The 26,452-nt window shown below is 36.4% G+C and overlaps 1 protein-coding gene across 2 annotated transcripts; it reads left to right on the forward strand.

The window, feature by feature from the left end:
• Positions 1-25,589, forward strand: SEX4 (dual specificity protein phosphatase (DsPTP1) family protein). 2 transcript variants are annotated; one of them, XM_077369991.1, is made up of 14 exons: positions 1-159; positions 234-312; positions 421-465; positions 6,471-6,573; positions 6,715-6,791; positions 6,909-6,985; positions 7,129-7,209; positions 9,083-9,215; positions 12,791-12,850; positions 14,813-14,869; positions 18,532-18,627; positions 22,681-22,740; positions 24,995-25,102; positions 25,334-25,589. In XM_077369991.1, the coding sequence occupies exons 1-14, from the start codon at positions 134-136 to the stop codon at positions 25,466-25,468; spliced, it is 1,137 nt and encodes a 378-aa protein (XP_077226106.1). In that variant the 5' UTR covers positions 1-133; the 3' UTR covers positions 25,469-25,589. The 2 variants fall into 2 exon arrangements, with proteins under 2 accessions (XP_077226106.1, XP_077226107.1); XM_077369992.1 differs by lacking the exon at positions 24,995-25,102.
• The last annotated feature ends 863 nt before the right edge of the window (positions 25,590-26,452 follow it).

Genomic DNA, 26,452 nt, shown 5'->3' on the forward strand with positions numbered 1-26,452 from the left:
ATATGAAAACTCAGATTTATTTCAATTCCATCTCAATCTAGGAAAAAGGACTATAAAAATCAAAGTCTCACGCCCACTTCTATCACTAGCGTCTCTGCTAATTCTTCTTTCCTCTGCACCTCAGATTCTTCAAATGAACTGCCTTCAAAATCTTCCCAGGTATTTCATCTCTCTCTCTCTCTCTGTTAAAGTAATATCACCTTTTTCTAATGGGTACTTTTCTTTGATTTCAGATCATCTACTTTGCCTTTACAAGGCCTTAAAAGCCATGGTGGAAAGTCTTATTCTTCTTCTATAGCCTTTACTCTAGTGGTAACTTTTCAACATATGCTCCATGCTACTCTTCTACACTTCTTTTATACCAAAATTCTTTTCTAAAAATTTTGCTTTTTTTTTTTTTTTTTCAATTCTAATTTACAGAAGGCAATGATGAGAACTGGGTTTCCCCAAAAGATCTCCATGAAGGTAAATAAAAGTTTCTCCTAGAATTATTTTCAAACTTTTTTTGTTTTTATCCATTATTACATGATTACTAGATTATTGCCATGATTTTCATTCCAGTTGAACTCAAAATTTATTTTGGAGATTTGGGTTTTTTTAGTATGTTAATGATTAATAGTGAAGACCCTTTTGATTGGAATAGACATCAAATTGAGTATATGAAAATCATATTTGATTCTGGAATTTGTAGCCTTTTTGGGTGTGCAAACTGATTGCATTGGGTGCAGTTTATGTGTAAATTTTTAATCTGAAGTTGTTTTATATTGCATGTTTACACTAAAATTGCAGCAAAAATGCAATTTGGTTGGTCACTCAAATAGATCCTCTGTTTTCATTTCAATAGAACTCAAAATTTATACCATTAAAAAAAAATCAAAATTTATTTGTGAGAATTGGGTTGTTTTAGTGACTTAATTATTACTACTGAAGACCCTTTTGGTCAGAATAGACAAGAATTCTTTTCAAACCCTTTTCGATTTACTGTCCTCGTAGGCTATTATCAAAATGAAGTATTGAAACGGGTGTCATTATCATTATTTATAGGACGCTTTTGAAGCATGTTTTATTTTCTAGTCAATGTTGTCTTCCTCTTCTCCATAACGCAATACGTAGTAACCATGATCGAAGCGGATGACGAAGTGATCTACATTCCCACACGGGGCCATTTATATGCATTAAAGACCATTAAAATTAGAGCATCTTGGGATGACCAAAGTGGTCTTCGTCCCATGCGAAACTTTCATACGATGCTGTAGAAAATGATAGAAAATATCAATGATTGCTGGTTCATTTTTTTGGAATACATGGATCAAAGGCTTAGGATCATCAGATCAAGGTGTTCTCAACGGCATTAAGCTGAACTAATCGTTGCCGATCCGTCGAACTGGTTTAATCACAGAGAAAAGTTGGCCTTTTGGTTCATTTTATCACCTTCCATATATCCTCGTCTCCTTTTAATCTTTGTCCAATTTTCATGGCTTCCACACAAGTCGACGGAAAGAGGGGCGGATATGGAGAGGGAGGGAGGGAGATGTTTTTCCTGGGATTCATTTTCTACTTGATTTAGGCAAGAAATGCGAGCTTTCATTTTGGTGCTACCTCGGCAGACAGGGCGTTGGCAATGATTGTTCCAGAAGTAGAGATTTTAATCTCCCTATCAACCAAACAAACATTCAACGGTGTTTGATGGGAAAAAATTCAGTTTTCGTTCTACTTTCTTTGCAAAAGTTGATTTTCAGGTCAAGCAAATGCACCCTATGTGTTTTTTCACATATGTTTTCCACCTGCCTCCTATACGTGTCTCATGCTTTTCACCCTCTTTTCGAAGAAGTTTCTTCTATGTTTTCGACATGTTTCCCATGACTTCTAAAAATGTTTTTCCAGTTATCTTGCATTTTATTTTCATTTCCGAAACACATTTTTGGGGAAACATGTTTTCCACCTTCAAAGGCGTTTCTGACAGCTATTATCTAAACCCATGGAAAACCAAACCGTCTCTACCGTTAATGGAGAAACCTAATGAGCTCGAACAAACTGATGTTCTTTTTGTTAGAAGATAAGGATGAGAGGAGAAGAAGAGTGAGGGTGAAGATGGTGAGAGTCTCCACTATGGAGCTCTCACATGTAAATGATGTATATATAAGCCCAAAGTAGGGCAACCTTGAGTACAAAGACTACAATACCCCTCACTTATACATGTAATGACCTAACTGCCTTTACACTCTTCAATACTCCCCCTCAAGCTGGAGTGTATATACCATGGAACTCTAGCTTGTTACAAAGAAACTACAACAAACAACTAAAAAGAACCATACAACAAAAAGTACCATAAGCTCACACACAAATCTAGCTTGGTACAAAACTCTCATAAAGCTGGTGTAGTGAATACATAATGAAAAGCATAACAACAAGATAGCAACGACAACAAGAGTACAACAGCGAGATCGACAACCATAAAAAAGGAGCAACGACCCCTGAATCAGCATGACAAAGAGAGCTATCAGAACGGGGTCTCTCTCTCTCTCTCTCTTAATTAGAGCACTGCTAATATCGAGATCAATGATCAAACAGAAGCGCCGTAACAGAGAAACAACAAGCAGCCTCGAACAAAATAAGCACGCCGAAGGAGGAACACTGGCTGGTAGAGACGTCAGCCGAGTATCACAACGCCAAGTGAAGATAACCACTGGTGGGGAAACCATCGGAGGGAAGGTCGATGGGGAAACCGCCGCCTAAAGAGAAGAAGAAAACGAAAAGATAACCAACCAACGATGGGGAAACAATCGTCTAGAAACAAGGTCTACAGCATGAACATCGTCTCTTGAAAAGAGGTCAACGGGGAAACCGCCGCCTGAAAAGAGCCAACCAATGATGGTGACACCATCGTCTGAAAAGAAGGTCGACGGCATGAACATCGTCGCCTGAAGAGAGATCGACGGGCAAACCGTCGCCTGAAGAGAGCCAACCAATGATGGGGACACCATCGCCTGGAAAGAAGGTCGACGGCATGAACATCGTCGCCTGAAGAGAGGTTGATGGGGAAACCGTTTCCTGAAAAGAGCCAACCAATGATGGGGACACCATCGTCTGGAAAGAAGGTCGACGGCATGAACATCATCACATGAAGAGAGGTCGATGTGGAAACCGTTGCCTGAAGATAAGAAGAAGAAATTAAAGAAGATAACCGACCCACCATAGGAAACCATCTCCCGGTGAACCGACCAACGATGGGGATATCATCACCCGGAGAACCGACCCACGATGGGGAAACCATCGCCCGGTTAGACTGGTCGATGGGAACACAGTCACCATTGAACCCATGGTATGCAGCTATGAAATTCTATTAATTATATTATGTCTAAAGCTGCAAAAAAGAAGGCGATGTCTAATGTGTTCCTCCAGTTGGCGTGTTTTTAGTTTGATTCAGACGACCTGTTGGGGGATGCTCTCTCATCTTGTCAATCCCGTTTTGTAGAGGCTCAGAAGGCTATTAAATCTGCCACTAGTCCAGGTATGATTGTTCCTATGGACAACTCAAGTGCTAGTACATTATCTTTAGCCACGAAAAATGTGACAGAAGAGCTTAATGGAATTAATCAACCTGGCCTCTAAGATTAGTTATGGGACTAAATCCGTAGGCCATAGAGTATCAAAAGCTATCGTATGAACTATGAAGATCCCTTCGTAGAATGTGATGAGTTTTAGGAGACTGAATAGGAGGCCCACAATCAGGGAATTATTCGTTATGGCAACTTAGACGTAGTAATATTTACGGACAAACTAGAATCAACTTCAATTGATGGGATCCAATCTATTTTGAAAGGATCTGGTGCAGCTATCATTCCCTTTAGAGGTCTTTCTGTGGATTTATGGCTTATGTGGAATCCAACTTTAAAGAGGTCTTGCTGTGGATTTATAGCTTATGTGGAATCCAACTTTAATTCAGTATGGTCAGATTAACAGTGGATCTTGGTCCAAGTCGGCTCTATTGTCCTTTGACTCCTTTTCATGGACGATGTCTGCACTTCCACTCTATTTATATTTGAATAAATTTGGCTATCCCATGGAGATTTTAATTATTTTTTGTTATAAATTGGTGGAAATCATTCAAAATGGAGGGTTGCTCTGGAGTGCTCGAGGCCTTGAGAGGAGTGCTCCGAGATGGAATAAAATCCACTTTAAAATTTTTCAGCTCGAATGGGCATCATAAGGGTTGATAACTTGAGATAGAGTCGAAAAGAAGTAGATGGTTTAGTATAAGTCTATGGAGTCCTTAAAAGGTGAATGGGTAAGAATCATCGAGATCTAGAAATGTCTTTCAGAGGCAAAGATTTAGATCATTGCAGTTAGCTGCGGGAGATCAAAATTCTGAATTTTTTCGTCATTTTGCCTCATCTGGAGGTAGGAAAAAATTGATTAGCTATCTCCTTATCTCATATTAGGAATTTGAAGCCAAAGCCATTATGGAAGGGATAATTGTTAATTGTTTTACAAAGTTGTTCTATTCGAAGTGGGAAATTAAACCTGGATCTTTTGTGATCTTCCTCAAATCGCCAAGTAGGTAGCTAGCGACCTTGAACATCATATCACTCTGGACAAGGTTAGTAGAAATTTATTTCATTTTAAGCAAAGACAAGGCTCCCATACTGGATGTATTATCAACGTGTTTCTTCCAAGTGTTTTGGGAGATTATTGCTCCGAATGTATTGTTTGTAATGGAAGAATTTTACTTCTTCCACGCATCCCCAATGCTTTCAATGCTTTATCTCTCTAATTCTAAAAGTTAGAAATGCGGTGGACATAAAGGATCTTAGTGTGTGTAGAATTATATCTAAAATTCTATCCTCAAGACTCAATTGGGTGGTGCTTTCATTTTTGGTCGTCAAATTCTTGATGATATCGTGGTGGCCAATGAAGTTATTGATTCTTCCAAGAGATGTAAATCGGAATACTCCTAAAGATGGATCTTGAGAAAGCATATGATAGACTAGAGTGACCTCTTTTAATGTCGACATTACGGAAAATGGGCTTCAGGCTCAAGCGGAGAAAATGGATTGAGCGGTGTATATTGTAAGTTCATTTCTCCATCCTTATCAATGCAGATCAAATGGGTTATTGTGGAATTACTAGAGGTCTTGGACCAGAAGATCCCTTATTACCATTCTTGTTTACGCTAGCTGCAGAAAATATTGGGCACACCCTAGTAAAAGCAGCAGATTATATTGGTGGGTTTGCCTACTAGTCCTGCGGGTCCTCACATATCCCACCTTCAATATGTTGATGACACAATTGTCTTTGTGGAAGATTTGCCAATTCAAGCTACAGGGATCAATGCCCTTATTTCTCCCTTTGTTGTAACTACTGGCCAAAGAATCAATAGGAATAAATCCACGGTGTGCGGCACCAATTGAGGTCAAATAGATTGCTGCATTCCTTGGCTTTAGCTCGACTTCACTGCCAATCAAATACCTTGCTCTTCCCCTGAAGGAAGAGATCCTTAGTCCTCATGATTGGGATCCATTAGTCGAGTGAATAGAGTCCCACCTTGAATCCTAAGAAGGTAAATACTTGTCACTTTTTGGACGGACTACCCCTCTCAAAGCTTTCTTTGATAATGTCCCGGCATATTTTTTATCAGTATATAAGATCCTTCCGGTGGCGGATAAAACTGACACGATTTTCCAGAACTTCTTATGTAACAATGATAATATTTTTAGTAAAGTTCATTTAATTAATTGGGAAATGGTGTGGCAACCTAAATGTGTAGGTGGATTGGAATTGAGAACGTTAGAATCCAAAGTGATGCATTAGTGGCCAAATGATGTGGAGATATTTTATCAACAATGGAGAATTATGGACTAGAGTAATTTTTCTATAAAGCCGCTCATCGAGGTATAAAGTGCATCCCAAGAGAATCCTTGAACTCGACAATTGTGGAAGGTGACTCAATGAGTGCCATTAAGTGGCTAAGAGGAGCGCTAGTGCCGCCTTGGAGGTTTGCATCCATGTTTGATGAAATCGAAGATTGGACAGACGATTCTTAAATAGTTTTCAATCATATTAGGAGATCAGCTAACTTGGAGGCAGATAGACTAGCTCGTGGTGGGGTGGTGGGGAGGCTCGGGTTGGAGATGTTTGATTTCCTCCCACCTAATTGTTTATTGTTTTGTTTTGCTTTCTTTCTCTTTCTCCTTTTTCTTTCCTTCTTGTATTTTGGGCTTGACTGTCTCGGTCTGCCCTTTTCTTTCATTAAAAAAAGAGTAATTTTTCTATATACCAAAATCCTGGTTTGTGCCATTTAAGCTAAAAATAATAAAAAATTATCAGTGATTTAAAGTTAGATGTTTGTCATGAGTAATACCTATATGGTGTTGAGTCTGTTGACTAGATAGTTTGATCTGTCATTTACTGTTTTGTTCAGACTGTGCAGTAGATTTGTGGAAATAATGTTTAAATATTCTTTTCTCCAGGCATACTCTGGTTCTGCATCCAGTACAGACATGCGTAGTGCTGATGTAGAGGAGGAAAAATCAGAGATATATAGTAACAATATGACGGAAGCTATGGGAGCTGGTAAGTTCAATTACATTCCATGGGGTCGAATGATGTGATCAACATTCATTGAAGGAACTCTTTTCAAGATTATCTTTTCTTGGTTATGTGTTTTAACTGATGTGTATGATTTTCTAACTGTTGTTAATAATTGTGATACAGTATTGACGTATAGGCATGAACTAGGAATGAACTACAACTTCATTCTCCCGGACTTGATTGTCGGGTCATGCTTACAAGTGATCCTCAAATCTATTTCTAATTTATTGGATAAAATTCTCTCAATTTTAGTTTATTTTTTCCGAAATGGCTCTGAATTTTAGTTTTCTGTTCTGAATTCAATTTACTTGTTACAGACCCCTGAAGATGTTGACAAGCTCCGTGACATTGGGGTGAAAACTATATTTTGTTTACAACAAAATTCAGACCTTGAGTATCCACACTCCATATCGATCTTTTGTAAGCTTTAATTGATCTTGTGAAATGAATTTGCATCTTATAACTTGTTTTAAACATTTTGGAGGATGGTGGTGGGCAGATATATTGGTTAAGCAATTCCTTTACTAGTATTGCTAGATATTTTGGGGTTGACATTGACTCCATCCGAGAATATGCAAACCAATGTGACGACATTCATCACATCCGTGCTGAAATAAGGTGAGTCAACCTTGAGTCAATTGTTCAATTCCAGCTTCTGTATATTAAAAATTGTGATACATCCATTCAAAATAAATAAATAAATTGTGATACATGATAAGGATGCGATAATCATTTTCAGAATACTAGTTCCATTGAATAGCCATTGTATTTTCTTAATTCGCGACAATTTTATAGGGGAAATGTTAGCCTACCGAACAAAAAACACTTAATAGGGCATGCTTGGCAACCATGAAAAACAAAATTCTTGGAATATTTGTATTCCTAGTATGAGAGAGAGAGAGAGAGAGAGAGAGAGAGAGAGAGAGAGAGAGAGAGAGAGAGAGAGAGAGAGAGAGAGAGAGAGAGATTCTCTCACAGCCCTTCTGTCCCTCTCTCACCTTCTGCGAACAAATATTCCATGATTTTTTTTTGTCATGATTGCCAAAAGTACAAGAAGTTTTGAATAATTATTCGATATTTTTAAAATTCAAACAGAGCTCCAAAAATTAAGAAGAGAATTTTGTAACTATGATTTAATGTTTTAAACTATAACTTCTAATATCATTTCTTAATGTACCAAACTATCCCTTGCAAAAGAAAAATAAATGTAAAAAATGGTATTATATTTCTTCAGCAATATTAATCTGTTCCCTCCTTTTTTTCTACCATTTTTTATCATAGTCTGACCATATGATCCTCCTTTAGTGTGCAAGTAAATACATGTATCGTAAATTTGTACAAACTCATCTAGATATAATTTCAAAGATTTCCTCCATAAGCTCTACCACCTACTAATCTCTTTCACTAAACAAAAAAAAAAAAAAAAACGTGAGATAGACAGAGAAATGATTCCCCAGGGATACTCTTGTCATTTCTGACATCCAACTTCAACTAGTTTCACTGTTGGGAAGCAATGCCTTTCTGCCTGTGTGTGAATCAAGAATCAAACCCACAAACATGTCTGCGTATATGCTTGGAAAATAAACCACACTACAAATATATGAAACTGATTGCCAGCCCTTTTGCCCCGCTCTCACCTTCTGCAAACAAATATTCCACGATTTTATTTGTCAAGATTGCCAAAAGTACGAAAAGTTTTGAATAATTATCGCGAATTGCCGAACCATGCAAGTCTTGTCGTCTTTCTTGTGTGATTGTGTTTCTCACATCTTTTGCTTGTTTCTTGCTGCAAATCGTGTTTAACCCTTAAATAGTAATTACTGTAAATGCCTTTAGGGCTGCCCTGATGATTGGCCATATCAAGTTACAGTAAATAACTGTAGTAAATGCCGAGAGATACAAACCTTAAATTAGGTAAACACATTGAAACATAATTATATGGGACCACACTAATTTATTTCTCTAACATTGTATACTACTTAATATAATTGGCTATTTGTGCTTTGATTTACAACTATGAGGTTGTGAGTTCGTTTCCAGCTTACCTACCAAAAGAAAATTGATGATTATGCTTGAAAAAACATTCTTTCTTGATTTTCCCAATTTAATTTTCTTCTTTTTTATTCGTTCTATTTTTTATTTTTTTTATTTTAAAAGTTCAGAAATTTTTTAGGGTGGTGACCATGGATTTAAATTTCGGTTTCGCCCTCGTCCGGAACTGAAATCCGGTAATAAAAGAAGTATTAATTTATTCATTATTACCGAAATTTTGGAATAATATTTAAAAAAAAAGAAGCAATTTTTCCAAATTTCAGCCGAAATTTGGGATTTCGGACGAAATTTAAAACCATGGTGGTAACCATGCCCAATCTTTTTAGACAGTCAGCATGATATAGAAATAGGGTTCAATTTATCAATCTTTCTTTGCTGCTAAGTTTGTTTCTTTCAGTTTCTTCTTCCTACATACCTTGTCTTATGTGGTATGCAACAGGGACTTTGATGCATTTGATTTACGAATGAGGCTTCCAGCTGTGGTCAGCAAATTATACAAGGCCATAAATCATAATGGTGGAGTGACTTATATACATTGCACTGCTGGGCTTGGTAGAGCTCCTGCTGTTGCGGTAGGCAAGTCAATTTTGTCTGTGAAGCATAGCATTTGTTAAACAACCAATTGCTCCAAAAGCTTAAGCTGTTGGAGATGGTGTTATTTAATCTTTTAAACTTTAACACTCCCCCTCACGTGTGGCCCCTCTTTTTAGGGTTGGCCTACACATAGCACATGTGGCCCCTCTTTTGGGTTGGCCATCACATGTGGATTTTTATAATATCAAGAAGTTTTGAACTGAGGACCTTTGCTCTGATACCATGTGAAACAATCAATTACTCCAAAAGCTGAAGCTGTTGGAGATGGCGTTATTTAATCTTTTACACTTTAACAGCATTCATGTTTAAACAGTTACAGATATTTATCCTTCATAATTGGAGTTGTAGCTTATTGCATAATCTCTTTTGGCCTTTAGTTCTGATTTAGCCTTGTAAACGAATCAAGGAGAGAAGAAGAAAAAAGAAAAAGAGTAGAGAGGGAGTTCATGGGTTTCAAAGTAAAAACCCTAAGATCTCTAGTGTTCTTTATATATATGAACAGACATTACAATAGGGTTTCACTATTCACGAGTCTCTATTCACATGAATAGTGATGCATCACATGTGATGGTCTCCATATTTCATTTGATTTTATCAATTAAAGAAGCTATCTATATGGGTTTTCTTTACAGATAGGGTTATCTTTTTTGGGCAGTATCAAACCCCCCCCCCCCCCCCCCCCCCCCCCCCAATCAAAAAAAAAAAAAAAAGGGTCTCTATATAATATAAAATATATGTTGGGCTTAGAGTTCAATAGAGTACAGCGTAGACTGTTGCAGTCCAAAAGGAATCAGCACAGTGGTCACGCAGGAACAATAGTCCAATCATGGCACAACATTCCACTGAAAACACTGCAGTTAATATCAAAGAATGGCAGTCTGTACTGAGTTGCACACTTGAAATCCTTTCGAAAGGTTTTGAAAAATATAATCCTCTCTGGAAAACTTTTATCAGAGCAAATACCAAATAACGATGCCTTGGTTACTTTGACAAAGTAGACCAATTGAATCACATGAAATACAACTACTCCAAAATGTTGAGGTTTTCATATAATACTTTTTAGTCTCCATGAAGTCTGATTCCCATATATGTTCCGCTAGGGTCTGTTTGGTTGTGGCATAGACTCAGAGTAGTGGAATAAGTAGTAAACATGGAGGAGACAAGCATTGGATTTGCCTTGAATTACCTTGGAGAATATTGGTAAGTGGCGTTTGGTTCTACGGCATAGACTCGAAGAGTAGGGGAATAAGTAGGGGTGTCATTACCAATAGAGAGAGATCACTATTCCCAAGTGTTGAGAAAATCCGCCGGGCAAATCCGATCCGATTGTGCATAAATTAACGGAGAAGTAAAAACAAACAAAAACCACAAGATGAACACCGAGATTTATGTTGTTCGGCCAAGCCTACGTCCATGGGCGAGAAACACGATCTTCCGCTATGATAAAAACAATATACAGGGATCACAATGGATTAAATCCTCAACCTGCAACCCTTTCCTTTCTTCTCAACCCAAGACCGTACAAGAGAGTAACCCAAGAGAAAATCCTTAGAGAATCAACTCAAGTCAATTCAACAAAGCCTTTGTCCCAAACTAGTTGGGATTGGCTAAATGAATCCTTCAGAAAAATTTCCTTCTCAACCCAAGACCGTACAAGAGAGTAACCCAAGAGAAAACCCCTAGAGAATCAACTCAACTCAACAAAGCCTTTGTCCCAAAGTAGTTGGGGTTGGCTAAATGAATCCTTTAGGAATCTACCCGGCTCTAATCCTAGTTCTAGTTGGGTTCTTCTACGTGGATCATTTTCTTCCATTCTATCCTATCCAAGGTCATGTTCTTTGTTATGTTCCTAGCTATCAAGTCTTTCCTCAATGTTTCTACCCAAGTTGTTTTCGGTCTGCCCCTACCTCTTTTTACTCCATCAATTTGGCACGAGTCGCCTCTTCTCACCGAAGCATCCAAAGGCCTACGTTGGATATGTCCAAACCATCTTAAGCGGTGCTCTCTCATTTTCTCCTAAATTGGAGCCACCCCCACCTTTTTACGAATGTCTTCATTTTTAATTCTATCTAGCCTTGTGTGGCCGCACATCCATCTAAGCATTCACATCTCCGCTACACTCATCTTATGCACATGCTGCTTCTTGGTGGCCCAACATTCTGAGCCGTACAGCATGGCTGGCCTCACCGCTATCTTATAAAACTTTCCCTTCAACTTGGTAGGGATTTTACGGTCGCACAAAACTCCTGATGCAACTTTCCCAAAACCAAGAAATTTCAAGCAAAATTCCACCTTTTTTTTGTGGATTTTGGCTTGGATGTTATAAGGAGGAGACACAGATGCCACATCAGCAGATATGCAATAATTACCCAAGAGACATCCCAGGGAGTCTCCGGGGATTTCAATGCTATATTGGCAACAAGGAATTGTACTGATGTGGCACACAAATGCCAAGCAAAATCCGTAGGTCTGCGTTGCTTTTGTGCAACCAAACACACCCGTAAGGACAATTCAATCACAAAAAAGAAAACACCAACACAATGCATAACATGCAAGACAGATGCAACATTGGGTTTTGTAAGGGAACAAAATACTAAGAAAAGCAATGGGTAGTAGGTTGCAACTTGCAACTCGGTCTTTGTTAACTTATCAACTTCTCCAAAAGCTTAAGCTGTTGGAGAAAGGCGTTATTTATCTTTTGTACTTTAACACTCCCCTGCACGTGTGGCCCACTTGGAAAACACGTGGCACATGTGGTCCCAGTTTGGGCCGACCATCGCATGTGAATTTTTGCTATCCAGGAGGTTTGAAGTCGAGACGTTTAGCTTTGATACCATGTTAACTTACCAACTTCTCCAAAGGATCTTTTATACTTTAACAGTCTTCATGTTAAATTTTAAGGTTAATTGTCTCAGTTGAATATTATGAAGCTCTCCTAGTTGCGAGAGGATTCACAATTCCACGCAAACATTTAGAGTGGATTATTTGGAGACCTGACACTTATGTCTAAGCTCAACTGTGCTTGAGTATTTTTATTGGTGGTTGGTAGCAAAAATTGGCCCCTTCACCCATTAGATATTTGAAATGAATTAATTTATAATTTTCTTTAATGTGTAGGGCTACATATTCAAACACTTACAAAAATAGAATGTCAACCTTAGAGGATAAAGTGCTAATTAATTTAAATTGTATATTTTTTTTATTCTTATATGTTAGTTGCAATAGCCAAAATCTAACTTGATTAAAAGAAATGAAGAAAAATGATGGGGATTAATTTGGTACTCATATTTATTTATTTTTGTTCACACTAATTGGTCATATTATATAATAGAATGTCAACCAATGGGGATAGAATGTGAATGATTTCATATGGAATATTTTTAAATAAAACTATAAAAGATTTTCCCTTGATTATAAGGAATGAAGGAAAAAGAAGAAGAATTTTAATTTGAAACTTGTACTTTCCCATCACATACTATTTTCCTTGCACTAGTATTTCATGTTTCATATTGAAAGAAATGTTATTGTCTTGGCTTCTTTTTTTTAAATACAGTTGGCGTACATGTTCTGGCTACAAGGCTGTCAACTTAGAGAAGCAAATGGGTTACTATTGGTACCTCCCTTGTTCTTCATGACTCGTGATTTGAATTAAATGTTTTCATTATGTTAAATATAGTTTTGGATGATAACATTTAATTTTTTGTCTTGGTTATGGGAGATCTATATTAAATGATGAATATGGATTTGGGGAAATGTTTGCAATAGTATTGTGCACATGGATTACAAACACTTGGTCTAGATATTTCCAACAAAATGCCCTTGATCTTTTTTCAATCAAGTCTTTGTACACTTTTTCATCTCAATACTTGGAGAGGAATTCCCCAAATACCTGCAGCAAACCTGCTTTTCATAGAGCCATTGCATTTCTCTAGTGTGAAATGAATGGTAAAATCCTTACGAGTTATCTATGATCTAACAGGAAGTTCTACGATCCAATGAATTTCCCTTTCTGCAGATTCATCAGGGAAAATACTTCACATATTTATTAATTGCCCCTAGTTTACCCAAAAATGGAAGTACTTCGTAATCTTTTTAAAAGATTCCAAGTAACCTAGAGAATTGCCCTTTCCTGAAGGATCTCTGGAGGTGGTGGAGTAAGAGATCATCTCTTGGAAACAAAAGGATGTGTAGTATTTGGAGCATAGTTATGAATCTTGCTTCGTTTTGTGTGGAACATTCTGTTACAAAATGCATAACGAAACATTCTACCTTGTTTTGTTCTGAAAATTCTACAAAAATTCCAAAAATACATTTTTTGGGTTTCCCCTTCCACCGCCTCTTTAGTGATAGTTTTATAGTCGTTTGAGGCATATTTAATGTCTTTTAACCTTGAATGGGAGTGTTAAAAAACACTCAAAACCTCTCATTTTTACACTTCTGTAGATCTCATTTCTCTGAATTTTTTAACTATTTAAAATAAATTCCACCAGTTTTAGTGTCTTTTCTGGAACAGAACAACTAGAATAGGCAAAACATCGGAGCATTCCATTCCAATGAACAAAATAGAACGCTCATCGGAATAGAATTAAGAACTAAGATATGGAGCATTTTATTCCCATCCATTGTGGTTAATATAGAAATTATGCTACTATTGAATATATACTTCCATGTCACCATGAATCAGATATGAAAGTCGCTTGTCACTTCCTATGTCCCTTCTTTCACCTGAAGCACATAACCAAGAGGAGTTATATAAACCTCCTCTGTGAAATAGTTTTAAAAAAAACCTCCTCTCTGAAAGTGCCGTGAAGAAAAGCAATCTTCATGTCTAGCTCGTGAAGAGACCGACGGAAGCAAGCTTCTCCACTGGAGCAAACATGGATCTGTAATAAAGGCCATGTCTGTGTAAATTCACGAGCAACCAGATGGGGCTTGTACATCTCTAAGTTGTTGTCTGAATGATGCTTCACTCACTGTAAACATCCATACGCAGTGAATATGTTTCTTCCTAGGACGAACGAAAACCAAGTCTCATTTGTGATTTTTCTGGAGACATTCTTTTCGAAGATATTTTCTAGAAATTAGAAGTTTTTGAAAATGTTGGCATAATGAATCTCCTAGGTACTTGTTATTGTCTTAAAATGTAAATGAGGCTCTTCAAACATTTTCTATGGTTAATTTGAGGAGATATATTTATCTGAACTTCGAAATTATGGAATAGTAACATCCTTTTTTTCCCTCAGATATGCTGGGCAGACATTTGCCTTTGTTTGTGGCTTTTGTAGTATTATGTTCTTTAGATTTTTGTTTGAAGCCTTATGTCGCGACTGCTCATAGAAGTTTAAAATGACAAAGCAGGCCTTTGAAGTGACAAGCGACTCTTCACCACCATGATAAGAAAAAATTAATGAACCTCATCCATATTAATTTGTTTTAAACTTTTATTTTGTTTTCATTTTCTCTTTTAGTAGCAAATTTTTGGTAATAAATTGTTATCTTTAATCAGTTGTGTTCTTGAATATTTGATTCGCAACAGGTTTATGGGTATTTCATTAATTTTTCTCTATGCTTGCAGAGTAAACGTTCATGCTTTCCAAAACTGGAAGCCATAAAGATTGCTACTGCTGACATTGTGAGTTACAATCATGGTTTTAAATTTCGTCCGAAATCCGAAATTTCAGATTTCAGTTAAGACCAAAACCGTAATTTTGCGAAATCCAAAATTTCAGATTTCCCAATTATCTATACTAATCACAAAAGTTATTCTAAAGTTAAGAGTTAAGTGTCAGCCATATGTCATAATAATACCATCTGTACAAGTTCCATTTTGCACAGTTCCCATTTCTTTGCCAAAAGCTTTTAAAATTACACTATTTTCACATTTGAACAACTTATTGTTATAGAGAGACATCCAGTTTTATACTGTTCTAGTGTGCTACTGGTCATCAAGTTCATTTAATAATGAACACTTTTAAACGTGAGATTTTATATGGTGTAAGCCCTTATAGTCCCGTATTTTTCAAAAAGTCTTGTACGGACCACATCATAGGATGATCCAAACCGTCCATGTGATGGAACACAACGTAAATAGGTTGTTCCCCAAAATCATTTCCATAGGATGATCCTAGCCCTCCGATCTATAGAGGTTTCCATAATATGCAGTTCCTCAATAGATCGGAGGGTTGGGATCATCCTATATAAATGATTTTTTGGGCACAACCTATTTGCGTACATGGACGGTTTGGATCATCCTATGATTTGGTCCGTACAAGACTTTGAAAAATACAGGTCTATAAGGGCTTACACCATATAAAATCTCTTTAAACGTTTAGTCTATTTAATGACTACATGTCGAACATGGATATGGGATGTCAGACAAACCTGATTTATTGAGACATTCATAAGTCTATGAATATTAAAAGTTATATTACATATTGTCAGACATTCACAGCAAGAAATAAGAACATCCAATAAGTGCCTAAAATTAATTTTTTTTTTATCATATTAGATATCAGTATTCAGTACATTGCATACATATAATTGATTTTGTTGGTAGTATGCAATAGATTATGGAAGATTTTATAAATATTATGTTTTATTAAATGTTCATGTTGCATATATTTGTAGTACATAAATTGTATTTAATAAGTTTCAATGGTTATTTATTGAATCGGGCATAGACCATGGCCCAACATGGATTGATGCATTAATTAAAAAAAAGTAATCATTAAAAAAAAATGGATTGATGCATGTGTGGGCCATGGACCATAAAGGATCCATGTAAACCTTGGGTCGTCTTTTTTTTTAAGTTTATTATCTTACTGAGTGGTAGTTACTTTATAACAGATAGTTTCACATAAAAGGAAATTACTAGCTTTTGAAGTAGGAGTTTTAGTGAGGGCTATATCAGACATTACATAATGCATTATGCTATGCAATTCATGGGGTTTAAATCGGAAAGGAAAGGCTCACGAAAAGTTATGTTGGGTCTTCTTTTTTTTAGAATAGACTTGTTTCTCTCTTTAGGCTTCAACTACTGACTTGAAATGGAGCTTTCTTTGCTGGATTTTGATGCTTTTCCTTTTAGTAAATTTCTGTCCCTCCTCTACTAGTTGATTACTCTTGTTTAGTTCTTATATATCTGCCCTAGATATGTGCTTGTGGTTTCATGACTATTTCATGCTCTGGAGGTCGTTGTTACAGATTACATCAGATATGTAATTTTTTGGACTATCTGGAAATCATCATAGACTGTGGTTAGACTGGTTTGATATTTGGCTCAAAAAAATTTTGGCTGCAAGAAAAGATCAGGCCAGAGGTAGTTGGCGAAACCCTCTTATAGAGGTGATAGGTGAATATATTGAAATATTATGGGGGCAAGTTTAGCAACTTATGCAGTGCTTAGATCGCTACAAAATCTGGGATCGGTATAGCAGTCATGCCTTTAAGGATCTAGATTTGAACCCTTTATTTGGCCATGCTCTGCATGTTGAGCCAGATGTGGGGGGTAGAAATTTCTAGATTTGCCCATTTTGTGGAAAGGGTCCGTATGGATTTGATATCCTACATTTTGAAGTGAGGAAGGAACCAGAAGATTTTATCGATTAGTTGAACATTGTAAAACAAGTGTTCGATTATAAGCATGGATTTTAATTTCGGTTTAGGTTTTGGACTGAAATTTCGGAAAGATATTATATTTTAGAAAAAAAATCAAATTTTCTAAATTAAAACCGAAATTTCCGAAATTTTGGCTGAAATTTGGGAAAATCTGAAATTTCGGATTTCTGTCCCAACTAAAATACGAATTTTTGGTATTTTGGCCTAAATTTAAAAACATGATTATAAGTATGTGTTAGATCATACGAAAAATAAAAATTGTTGTCATCAATCCAAGGAAGAATGCCTCGTCATGGTGGGAGCAACGCGAGGAATTGATTCATTTGATGATTGGCTCTTTGGTGGGGTTGAACATTGCTAAGTTTCACTGCTGAACATAAGATGCTATAGGAAATGAAACATGCTAATGTCTATGCTTGGTCCAAGCATGACTTACCTAGAAAAGAAAATATTGGGAGCTAATTGGGAATTTAAAATTGTGCATTTGGTATTTCATTTCTATGTTCCTAGATCTTGGTAAATGTTACAGGAATTCTTCTAAATAGCAATGTACTCGTGTTAGATCTCAACGCTCCATGTATTTTGGCTTGATTCTTGTAAATTTACTTTTTTATATTTTTCTATATCACAACAGACTTAAAATTCTATTTGACATGGGTTTTTAATTCTACCTCCCAATGGAAAGCTTTTATATGGAAGATGAAGCATTACACATAATGAACTACTAAAGTTCCATTATATATTTTTGCTCAAAAAATTCTGTTTTATGTAATCCTATATTTGCAAATATAAATTTTAAAGATTAATTTGAAGAACTTGGTAATCCACAAATCCTTTTTTGGGCCTTTTTCCAAGTGCGACACTCCATTCCCATGTCGGAATGCAACGCTTGCGATTTTATTTATGTAACGTAGATTGTTGGGAATTTTACTTGGGAATGAGAGAGTTAAATATTTTTGATATATTGTGGTATATGTCCCATATGAAAAAGAGGGGACTCAAGTCAAATTACTTTCGCTTAATTTTTTGCGGAATAATATCTATTTAAATGTATTTCTGTCTATAATTTGAGGGGAAGTTCAATAACAGGTCTTTACAAGATTAAATAAAAAAGTTAGAATTGTAAGTCTCGATTTTTGATTGACCAACTATAAGTTCAAGAACAGGTCTTTATAAGATTAAATCAAAAGTTGGCAGTGTAAGTTTTGCTTTTGGATTGACCAACTAGTTTAACGAGCGGTTTTCTAAAGTATAATGACAATTAAGAATTTATCATGTCCAGTTATACACAATTCATGATTCATCTTTAATTGCAAAGGAAGGCTAGCTATGGATGTATTAGATTTTTATTTGTAGATTCTTTGGTTTTGGCTGTTTTTTTGGGATTAATAAAGTTTATTTATGTTTGGCTCCATGGTTTTGGTGTGTCTACTAAAATAAATTGTGGAAATTTCTGTAGTTGATCATCTTCCTTTTCAATCCAAATCTCTGAATTTCAACTCTAAATCCAAACTAGCAAGTCATGGATATGGATTCTCATAGTGCTTGAGGTTATGCATGATCAGTTATTTTTATAATTCACTTAGCATGAATTTTTCCTTGTCTAAGATCCCCTTTTATTTTGGCTTTCATGTCATTCATTTGTCTCACTTGAATGAATTAACTTCTAATTTACAGCTAACAGGCCTAGCCAAGAACCATGTCACTTTGACGTGGAAAGGTCAGAACTGCTCTTCGGTGGAAATCTCTGGGCTTGATATTGGATGGGGCCAGGTAATGAAGTTTTTAAAAAACAACACCAACTTTTTTATGGGATTACTTGCCTTTCAAAATAAACAGATGCTGTTTAAATTTTCAAAAAATGTTCTGTGTATATTAGCTTCATCATATATAACAATAAATTATAGCCTATAGGTACCGCTGTATTTCAATTATTTAATTGGTTCAATGATAAGGTCAGTGGATAAAATAAAGGTAGGCATCTAATGGCTTCTAAACTTTATCAAGTCCATGTCCTTGATAACTCCAAGGTATAGTGAAGCCGCATAATAATTACCATCTTCTAAAATTAAGAATGTATATATTCATCAAAAATAAATTAAGAATATATGTATTCTTAATTACTTATGGCCTCAGACTGTTTGGGCTTGAATTCTTGACAGAAATCCTCATCACTAGCAAAATCTCAGGATTACATGAAAGAAAATAATCCTTCTGTACTCCTGGCAGCATTTTAAGTCAAATGTTTGACTCTCCTAAAACACTTGTTAGCCATCTATGTGACTTTCAAATCTCCAACAATCTTTGTTTTACTTTCATCCGGGATTTTCTTCATTAAATGTCTTGTTTTCTTCAGCCCTATGTTTTGGTTCTGGAACCCAGTCTAAAAATTGAACCACCAAAGAACTAAGGTTGGAGACCAGCTTTAAGAGGGCTTTAACACAGTCTTGGATAAGGGTCTTCCCAATCTTTAGAAATGATCAATCTATAAAACCTAAAACTTAGTGGGCTTTCTTAGCTATTAGACCAAGTGAAATGTGTTCCCAAGGAAGGTCAAGAAATTTGTACCTAAGGGTAAGATAGGAGAAATTGCGCAGTATGTTGATTTTATTCTGCCCAATCTTTTCTTGGGAAAAACCAAGGGTGTTGAAATCTCCACCCAAACACCATTGGATGGACAAACGCTCCTCCGTTGGCCTCATCCATATCAGCTAAAAATCTCTAACGAATATTGGGGTACATACATCCCTGATAATACCAACTGGATATCACTGTCAACTGTTAAAAAAATTTACAGAAACATGGTACTCTCAACCATTGTTCCTTCATGGTACTCTCAACCATTGTTCCTTCTCCCAAGTTTGACAAACAATATTGCTTTCAATAGACTTCAACTTGGATTCTAGGATAATACGGAGGTCCAATTTTCTCTGGCAACCTATTTATCGCAGCTTTTTTCTTCTTCCTAACCCCTAATTCTCTTATATGCCAAGCAACAACCTTCACTAGGAACATATTTTTTTGCCTGCACTCTTTTATATAATTTTTCTTCCCATCATAATTTTCATCAATTTTTCTTCCCATTATAATTTTCATTAGAAGCCAAGTGTTTTAACTTTTATTCTCTCTTACCATTACTTCTACCTGAAACATTTTATCTTTAACAAAAAAAAACTCTCTACCATGTCCCTCAGATCCAACTAGTTCAACAAATCAATTCTTTGGGCTTCCATGGCTACGAAGTTAACTCAATGAAAACTCATTTTCAACCATAATTAAGTATCAAGATTCCACATCACAACCTTAATTTCCAACCCCTTCCTTTTTGAAGTTGATGAACTGCCTCTTGAACCATTGGGACATGCGTCTTATCTCGATTTTTATGCATCCAACTTCAACCTCTTTTAGACACCATTGTCATTCTTATTGGGGTAAAGATCAATAGAAAATCACTACTAGATGGAGGAGCAATAGAGGTGGAGGGAGACACCGAGTCATCATTGGACAAGTCATCAACTTCCTCCTCTGTCTCCAATGCGCGTTCGACTCAAACAGTGAATCATAGAATTACGAGGTAGAACTGTGTGTATTCGGCACTTTGGTGGCAGGTGATTATATAAAATGTGTCGGTACTTGGTATAATTGTTGAAGTGGTTATGTCTATGGTTGGTTCATTTCAAGTGCAGAGGCACAAGAGATCAGGAACCTTATCAGCTTTGTAGCAAAGTTGAGTTGACCTAAATGTTGGCCAAGTTCTGCCAGCTTTGTAATCTTGATTGAGAAAAGTGTTTTACACCTAGGAAGACCAGTGGGTTGGACATAGCTAATGTGGGATTCCTTCCGAAGCGTAAATGAAAGATTTCTGACTGTTGTGTGAGGCATCATTGAACTGTGCATTTGCCATGGGCTGCTTGGAGAGCAGGGTAGTTAAGAGCAGAAGCTTGGAGATCTTATCGAAGTTGATATGGTGGAGGCAAAATGTCAAGAATTCCTAGTGCTATTGTGTTAGTGCTACAAAGAGAATGGTTCTATGTGAACAATGTACTTCTTACTTGAAGTGGCATGAGCGGATTTTTTTCCTTTCAACGACGGTGCTAACATTGTTGAGTATGCTTGAAGAAGTGAAAGAGAAGAAACCTTCAGAGGATTGGTTGGTACATGCCATGCAACCTATGGTTCTTATATAGTTTGGAATTGGCAGATGCGAAGTTGGACGTGGTCCTGCAGTTGAATGATGGGATTATCATATGGCAAAGGGGCTTAGAGATGATTAGATAGTAAGCTTTATGGAGAGGCCTTTCCCTAAGAAATAGTGTTGAACATTTCAACGCTAGAGAAATGTACATAAACAAAAGAGATGGGAATCCTTGTGCAAGGTGACCCTAACATGGCAAGAGGCCAAGAGAGATGACTCTAGTGGGGACCAAACATGGAGGTATGTTGGATGAGTTGACGTGTATTGTGCTTTGAGTGCAAGGAAGTGTTTTGCCATATTGATGAAGTCGATGGTCGACAGAGAAGGAGCTCACTCATTAGAAGATGGAGTTGAGTTTGCCTTAGAGAAGGTAGTTATTCAAAGGCATATTTGGTGGGGTCCGTTTGCTAGAAGGCGACTCCACGGGGTCTCGTGTTGAGGTGCATGTGCTGATTTGCATTACTCTCGGTCAAGTGGCAGGCTGGGGGAAATCATATTTACAGAACTCTTGCTCAAACAAATCCGCAATATGAGAAGGAAAGATCCAATTAATCCCAAATTTGTTTAAATTTAAAGACCACAATTCTCTAGCAACTCAACAATGAATAAAGTGATGATAAATAGATTTTCCATCCCCCATGCATAAGGCACAATGATTAACAACTAATTGGTTTCGGCCAAGGAAGCAGGATTCTTCCTTGGGAGCCTTCGATTCCCACTTCGATTCCCATTTCGATTCGCGCTTTCGATTCCCGCTCTGGCAACCTTGAGTAGGATTCTTCCCTAGGAGCCTTCGATTCCCACTTTCGATTCCCGCTCTGGCAACCTTGGTTTCGACTACAGGGGTGGTCCACCATCAAGATTTTGTTGAGCCAGGTAGTCCAACAAAACACACAGACCATGTGGTGCATGAATCTTCCAAGCTTTTCTGGCAGAGGATGAAGAAGCATACATAACAAGGTGTTGGCAGAAGGATTGAATTGAAAACTTCTCATTCAACTCCCATATCCAGATTCTCCAGTCAATATCGCTTCTTCAAATGTAGATTTGAGTCAATCCTACTATAAATAACCGTCACGATGCACCTCTATCAAACAAGGTCCAAATAATTTGAATTTTCCATTCAACCTTCCCATTCCGGCTATCGAAACAATCACACAGGCATTCCGATTAGAAGCCACACTCTGGACAAGTCGGGGAAATCAGCAAGAACGGCATTCGACCCCCACCAACAGTCCATCAAGAATCTAATTGTCCTCCCACGTCCAACTCTGAATCAAATGATGTTTTGGAACAATGTAGACATTTTTCATTGTATCTCTCCAAACTGTTAATCCCATCCACCTATAATTTTCCATAGATTCCTAGCCCCCAATGCTCAACCTGTACTTCTCAGCAATCACTGCTCTGGAGAAGATTGTCAAAAAAAAAAACCGAGAGAGAGATTGACTTCTCTCCAAATCTCCGCATCCATTTGTCATAACCAGGGCTCTGTCTAGACTGTCTTCTTCCTTCTACGCCGTGGATCCCCATCATAACCAACTTTGAAATATTTTCACATGAAAATTATTGTCATTTGATTTCATGGTTCCATTTTTATGCCTGTTAATAATTTTCCCACTTTCTTGTAGAGAATTCCTTTGAGATTTGATGAAGAGCAAGGATTGTGGAATCTTGAGAGGGAATTACCGGTAAGTATATTTTGTTGGTATTTGTAGAAATATTTGTTGCTGCATTTTATTTCTGATATCAATGAGCTTGCTACTTCATTTTTATATGTTTATTACCAGTGTACAATTTATTTTTGCTTCTAAATGACCACTTGGCATATGTAGATTTTAATTCTAAATTCTTGGTGTCAGCCGTCAGCTTTTTACTTTAAACATTATATGGATATTGTTTACCACATTTTCTTGAGATGAGAAGTCATAGAATTTTGAAGTGGAAAAGAAACTAAATAATGATGCATGACATAATAGGGGGAGGGTAGACTGATTTGCGATGATGAGAGAAGGTAGATAGAGATTCAAGTGCAAAGGAGAGCTAAAATGGACCTAGCTTAATGAAGATGGGGCATACCTTTGTTTGTAAGCTCCTTACTTAGGCAGATACTAACGTGAGCATTGAGTAGTAAGATACTACCGTGAGCATGGAAGGTAGAGAATAATAAGAAAAGAAAGAGATGTCCTAGAGAAAATTAATAGGGTTGGAGTTGGGGATGATTTGTAATGAATATTTGGGGAAAGAAAAAGGACCTAGGGTTTAAGAGATGAAAAATAGATAAATACTAATTATATGAGTAGAATAACAGAGAATGTCTTTAGGAGAGAATAAAAGAGAAAAGAAGACCAAACATATGGGAGAGTGTATTATCATTCATACAAAATATATGAGTAGAATGTCTTATTTACTACATGTTTCAAATGACTAAAATACCCTTAATGAGGATTATGTAGCCTTTTCTAACTGAAACAAAATGACCCAACTTCCTTAACATGGACTGGGGGATGTGGTTACATTGGTTGTCAACTGGTATAGGAGTAAACCAACAATATAATTAAACTTCAATTAAAAGTAAACCCGGATTATAATACAACCTATGAAAAATGATGTTGAGTTTGTATTCTCAAGACTTTTAACTCACTATGGACACAACATGACATCTATAGTCTTCAATTTCCTTTTTGTTTGGTATCGAGTGTCCTTGTAGTGCAAATCTGCTAATCTTTTACAGGCTTTAATTCTGATTTTACAACCCAGTCATCCTTTAGGCAGATTAGCCAATACACATGCACTTCGCTCTATCATGGCTTTGTTTATTCATGACTAGTTGGAAAGGGTGTGAAGATATCTGTTACCATTATCATAGAGATCTCCAATGTTAGAAATGCCCCAATTAACCCAATATTCTAATACATATTGATCCATCTTAATCTCCAACAAAAAAACATGACTTGGAAATGTTGAAAAGGGTTTTGTTACTGGGCAAAGTATTGTGATATCTAGTATCAATGTTCATTATAAAACTACAATCCTAAAACCATTAAGGAATAGTTTTGATTATATTGTGGAATAGAGTATAATGGTATAATATCATTATTGAAATTATGCCATGATTATCTTTAAAAAAAGAAATTGTCTATGATTAGTGTGTTGTGTGCATGCACATATATTGTTTGTCAGCTATGTTACACGGATTCTTCTGAACGTGTCAGATTCCAATACTTCAACATTCTCTGCGACACTTCTAGATCTCAGGTTTATATGCTTTTTCTGAGTATTACCACAACTTCACAATTACCACATGTTTTGAGTTTTAACCATCCTAATAGTAAGGTTTTATATGGTAATTGTTGAAGTATAAAAGATTAATTAACGCAATCTCTAACGACTTAAGCTTTTGGAGTAATTGGTTGTTCCACATAAATAAAACATTATATTTACTCAATCTTTCTAAATTTTAATATATTAATTGTCATAACCATAATATAATGTAAAAAAATTAAAATTTCAGAATTGATTAAAATATTTTGATGAAGCCACAAACCTTTCTTTCTTAGGCTTGCTGAATTCGACACTTGATTTCCGTGTCGGATTCCGACACTCGTACTCATACTCCTATTGATGCAATTACCGATAAACATCAGATGTAATGATATTCTTGAAATTGTGCAACAAATCGAAATGTAAAATTCTTTTTCATTATGCATGTTAGATCTCAAAATTAATTATGTCATATAATTACATGGTAGAAATCATAATGCTTGAGAAATTTTACAATGAGCTCTGCCACTCAAATGGGTTATGGACCTCCAACAGTCACTCTTCACAGCTATTCCCTAAAGCACATACACGTCACTCTTCTTCCAAAAATGGAAATTTATACATAGGAAAAATCCTATAAAAGTAAAAAGTGCTGGTTTTCACTGAAGCCCATTCTTACAGGAAGGACTCTACGAATACAAGTATATTGTAGATGGCGAATGGACATGCAATAAATACGAGTTGATAACGCGTCCCAACAAAGATGGCCATGTCAACAATTATGTCTATGTAAGATCTTCTTTCTAAAGCTCCAATTCACTTAGGCCCTGTTTGTTTTGGATTTTGAGAACCGATTGTGAGTCCAAAACTGATTATTGGACTCAATTTTAAGTTTAATTTTCAGTTCCAATGATCCCTTTTGGACTCACAATTGGTTATAAAAAAGACGAGAAAAAAACAGGGCCTTCATTGACAAATCTTGAACAACTTATGTTTCTTGTTTGCTCTTGCTTTTTGCAGGTTAATAGCAATGATTCTAGTGATCTAAATAAGGAGGTTAGGAACCGTTTGATGGATGATGGTGCTGATCTCACGAACGAAGAGAGGTTAAAGATCAGACAATGTTTGGAAGCATATGTGGATGATCAAGTGTAGAGTTTCATTGTATGCTACCATTCATGGGTGGATGCAATATTAATTATATGTGAATTAGAACAACAAGTATCAGAATTCAGAATTCAGTAATAAAAGAATGCCACGACCTTGGCATTTTATACTTGTAAGCTTCCTTCGGGTTATTCCGGTTCTCAACCTGATTTGATGCAAATGCAATCATGGTCACAAATATTTGCCTCAGGAATTTCTCAGGTGTAGATTTTGATTTTTTTTGTTACTTTTGTGTTTATAGTGGGAAAGAATGGAATATTTAAAAATATCTGCAGATATATAATGGAAGGAAAATAAATAATATCGTATATTTGTTGCGATATTTTGAAAAAGTTGGGAATAGTTGTAGGGAAATGGTATCTGCACCAAGTGTTTCCATAAACAAGCGCTCCACTTGTTTGTCGTGTAGTATTTAAAGGGTTTAAAGAGCTTTTTGAGAACCGTAAAATCCTATGAATTCCCTTTAAATACTACACGACAAACAAGTGGAGCGCTTGTTTATCGAAACACCTTGGCGCAGATATCATTTCCCTATTTGTAATTATGGATGCAATTCTCACATACCTATCATTGTGCAGTACTGTTGTTTGGAAACTTGAAAGCATCACTCAACTCAAAAATGGGCCTAATCAAATTGACTGACTGAGTGACTCAAAGAAAAAACTGGAGTTCTTGGTCCATTTGAGTCAACTCAGCAGAGTTTCAGGTCAAGTTGATGGCCCCTAGTTAACTGAGTCAACTCGCTAGGTTTCTGTACTCTGGATAGGATTGAGATAAGTTAATTTACAAGTTAATTTACACCAAAACTTTGGTGTAGAGTTCTGCATTCCATTGCCTAAATTTAATTTGTTTGATCATTCATTTTTAGGCTCTCTTAAGCGGGCAGTTAAGAGAATTGGATTAAAATGCTGTTCTTTGAACCATTTGATATATAAGGTGGAACCCACAATGTGAAACAATACATATTGTAAG

This window comes from Tasmannia lanceolata, unplaced genomic scaffold (assembly GCF_043159265.1).
Source record: "Tasmannia lanceolata isolate RefF3 unplaced genomic scaffold, GAP_Taslan_0.1 ptg000029l, whole genome shotgun sequence".
NCBI classification, from domain to species: Eukaryota; Viridiplantae; Streptophyta; class Magnoliopsida; order Canellales; family Winteraceae; genus Tasmannia; species Tasmannia lanceolata.

Coding starts and splice junctions, on each gene's coding strand:
- SEX4 (XM_077369991.1), top strand. CDS start 134: ATGAACTGCCTTCAAAATCTTCCCAG. Junction 160..233: donor TGCCTTCAAAATCTTCCCAG/GTATTTCATCTC, acceptor CTTTGATTTCAG/ATCATCTACTTTGCCTTTAC. Junction 22,741..24,994: donor ATCTTGAGAGGGAATTACCG/GTAAGTATATTT, acceptor CCATTCTTACAG/GAAGGACTCTACGAATACAA.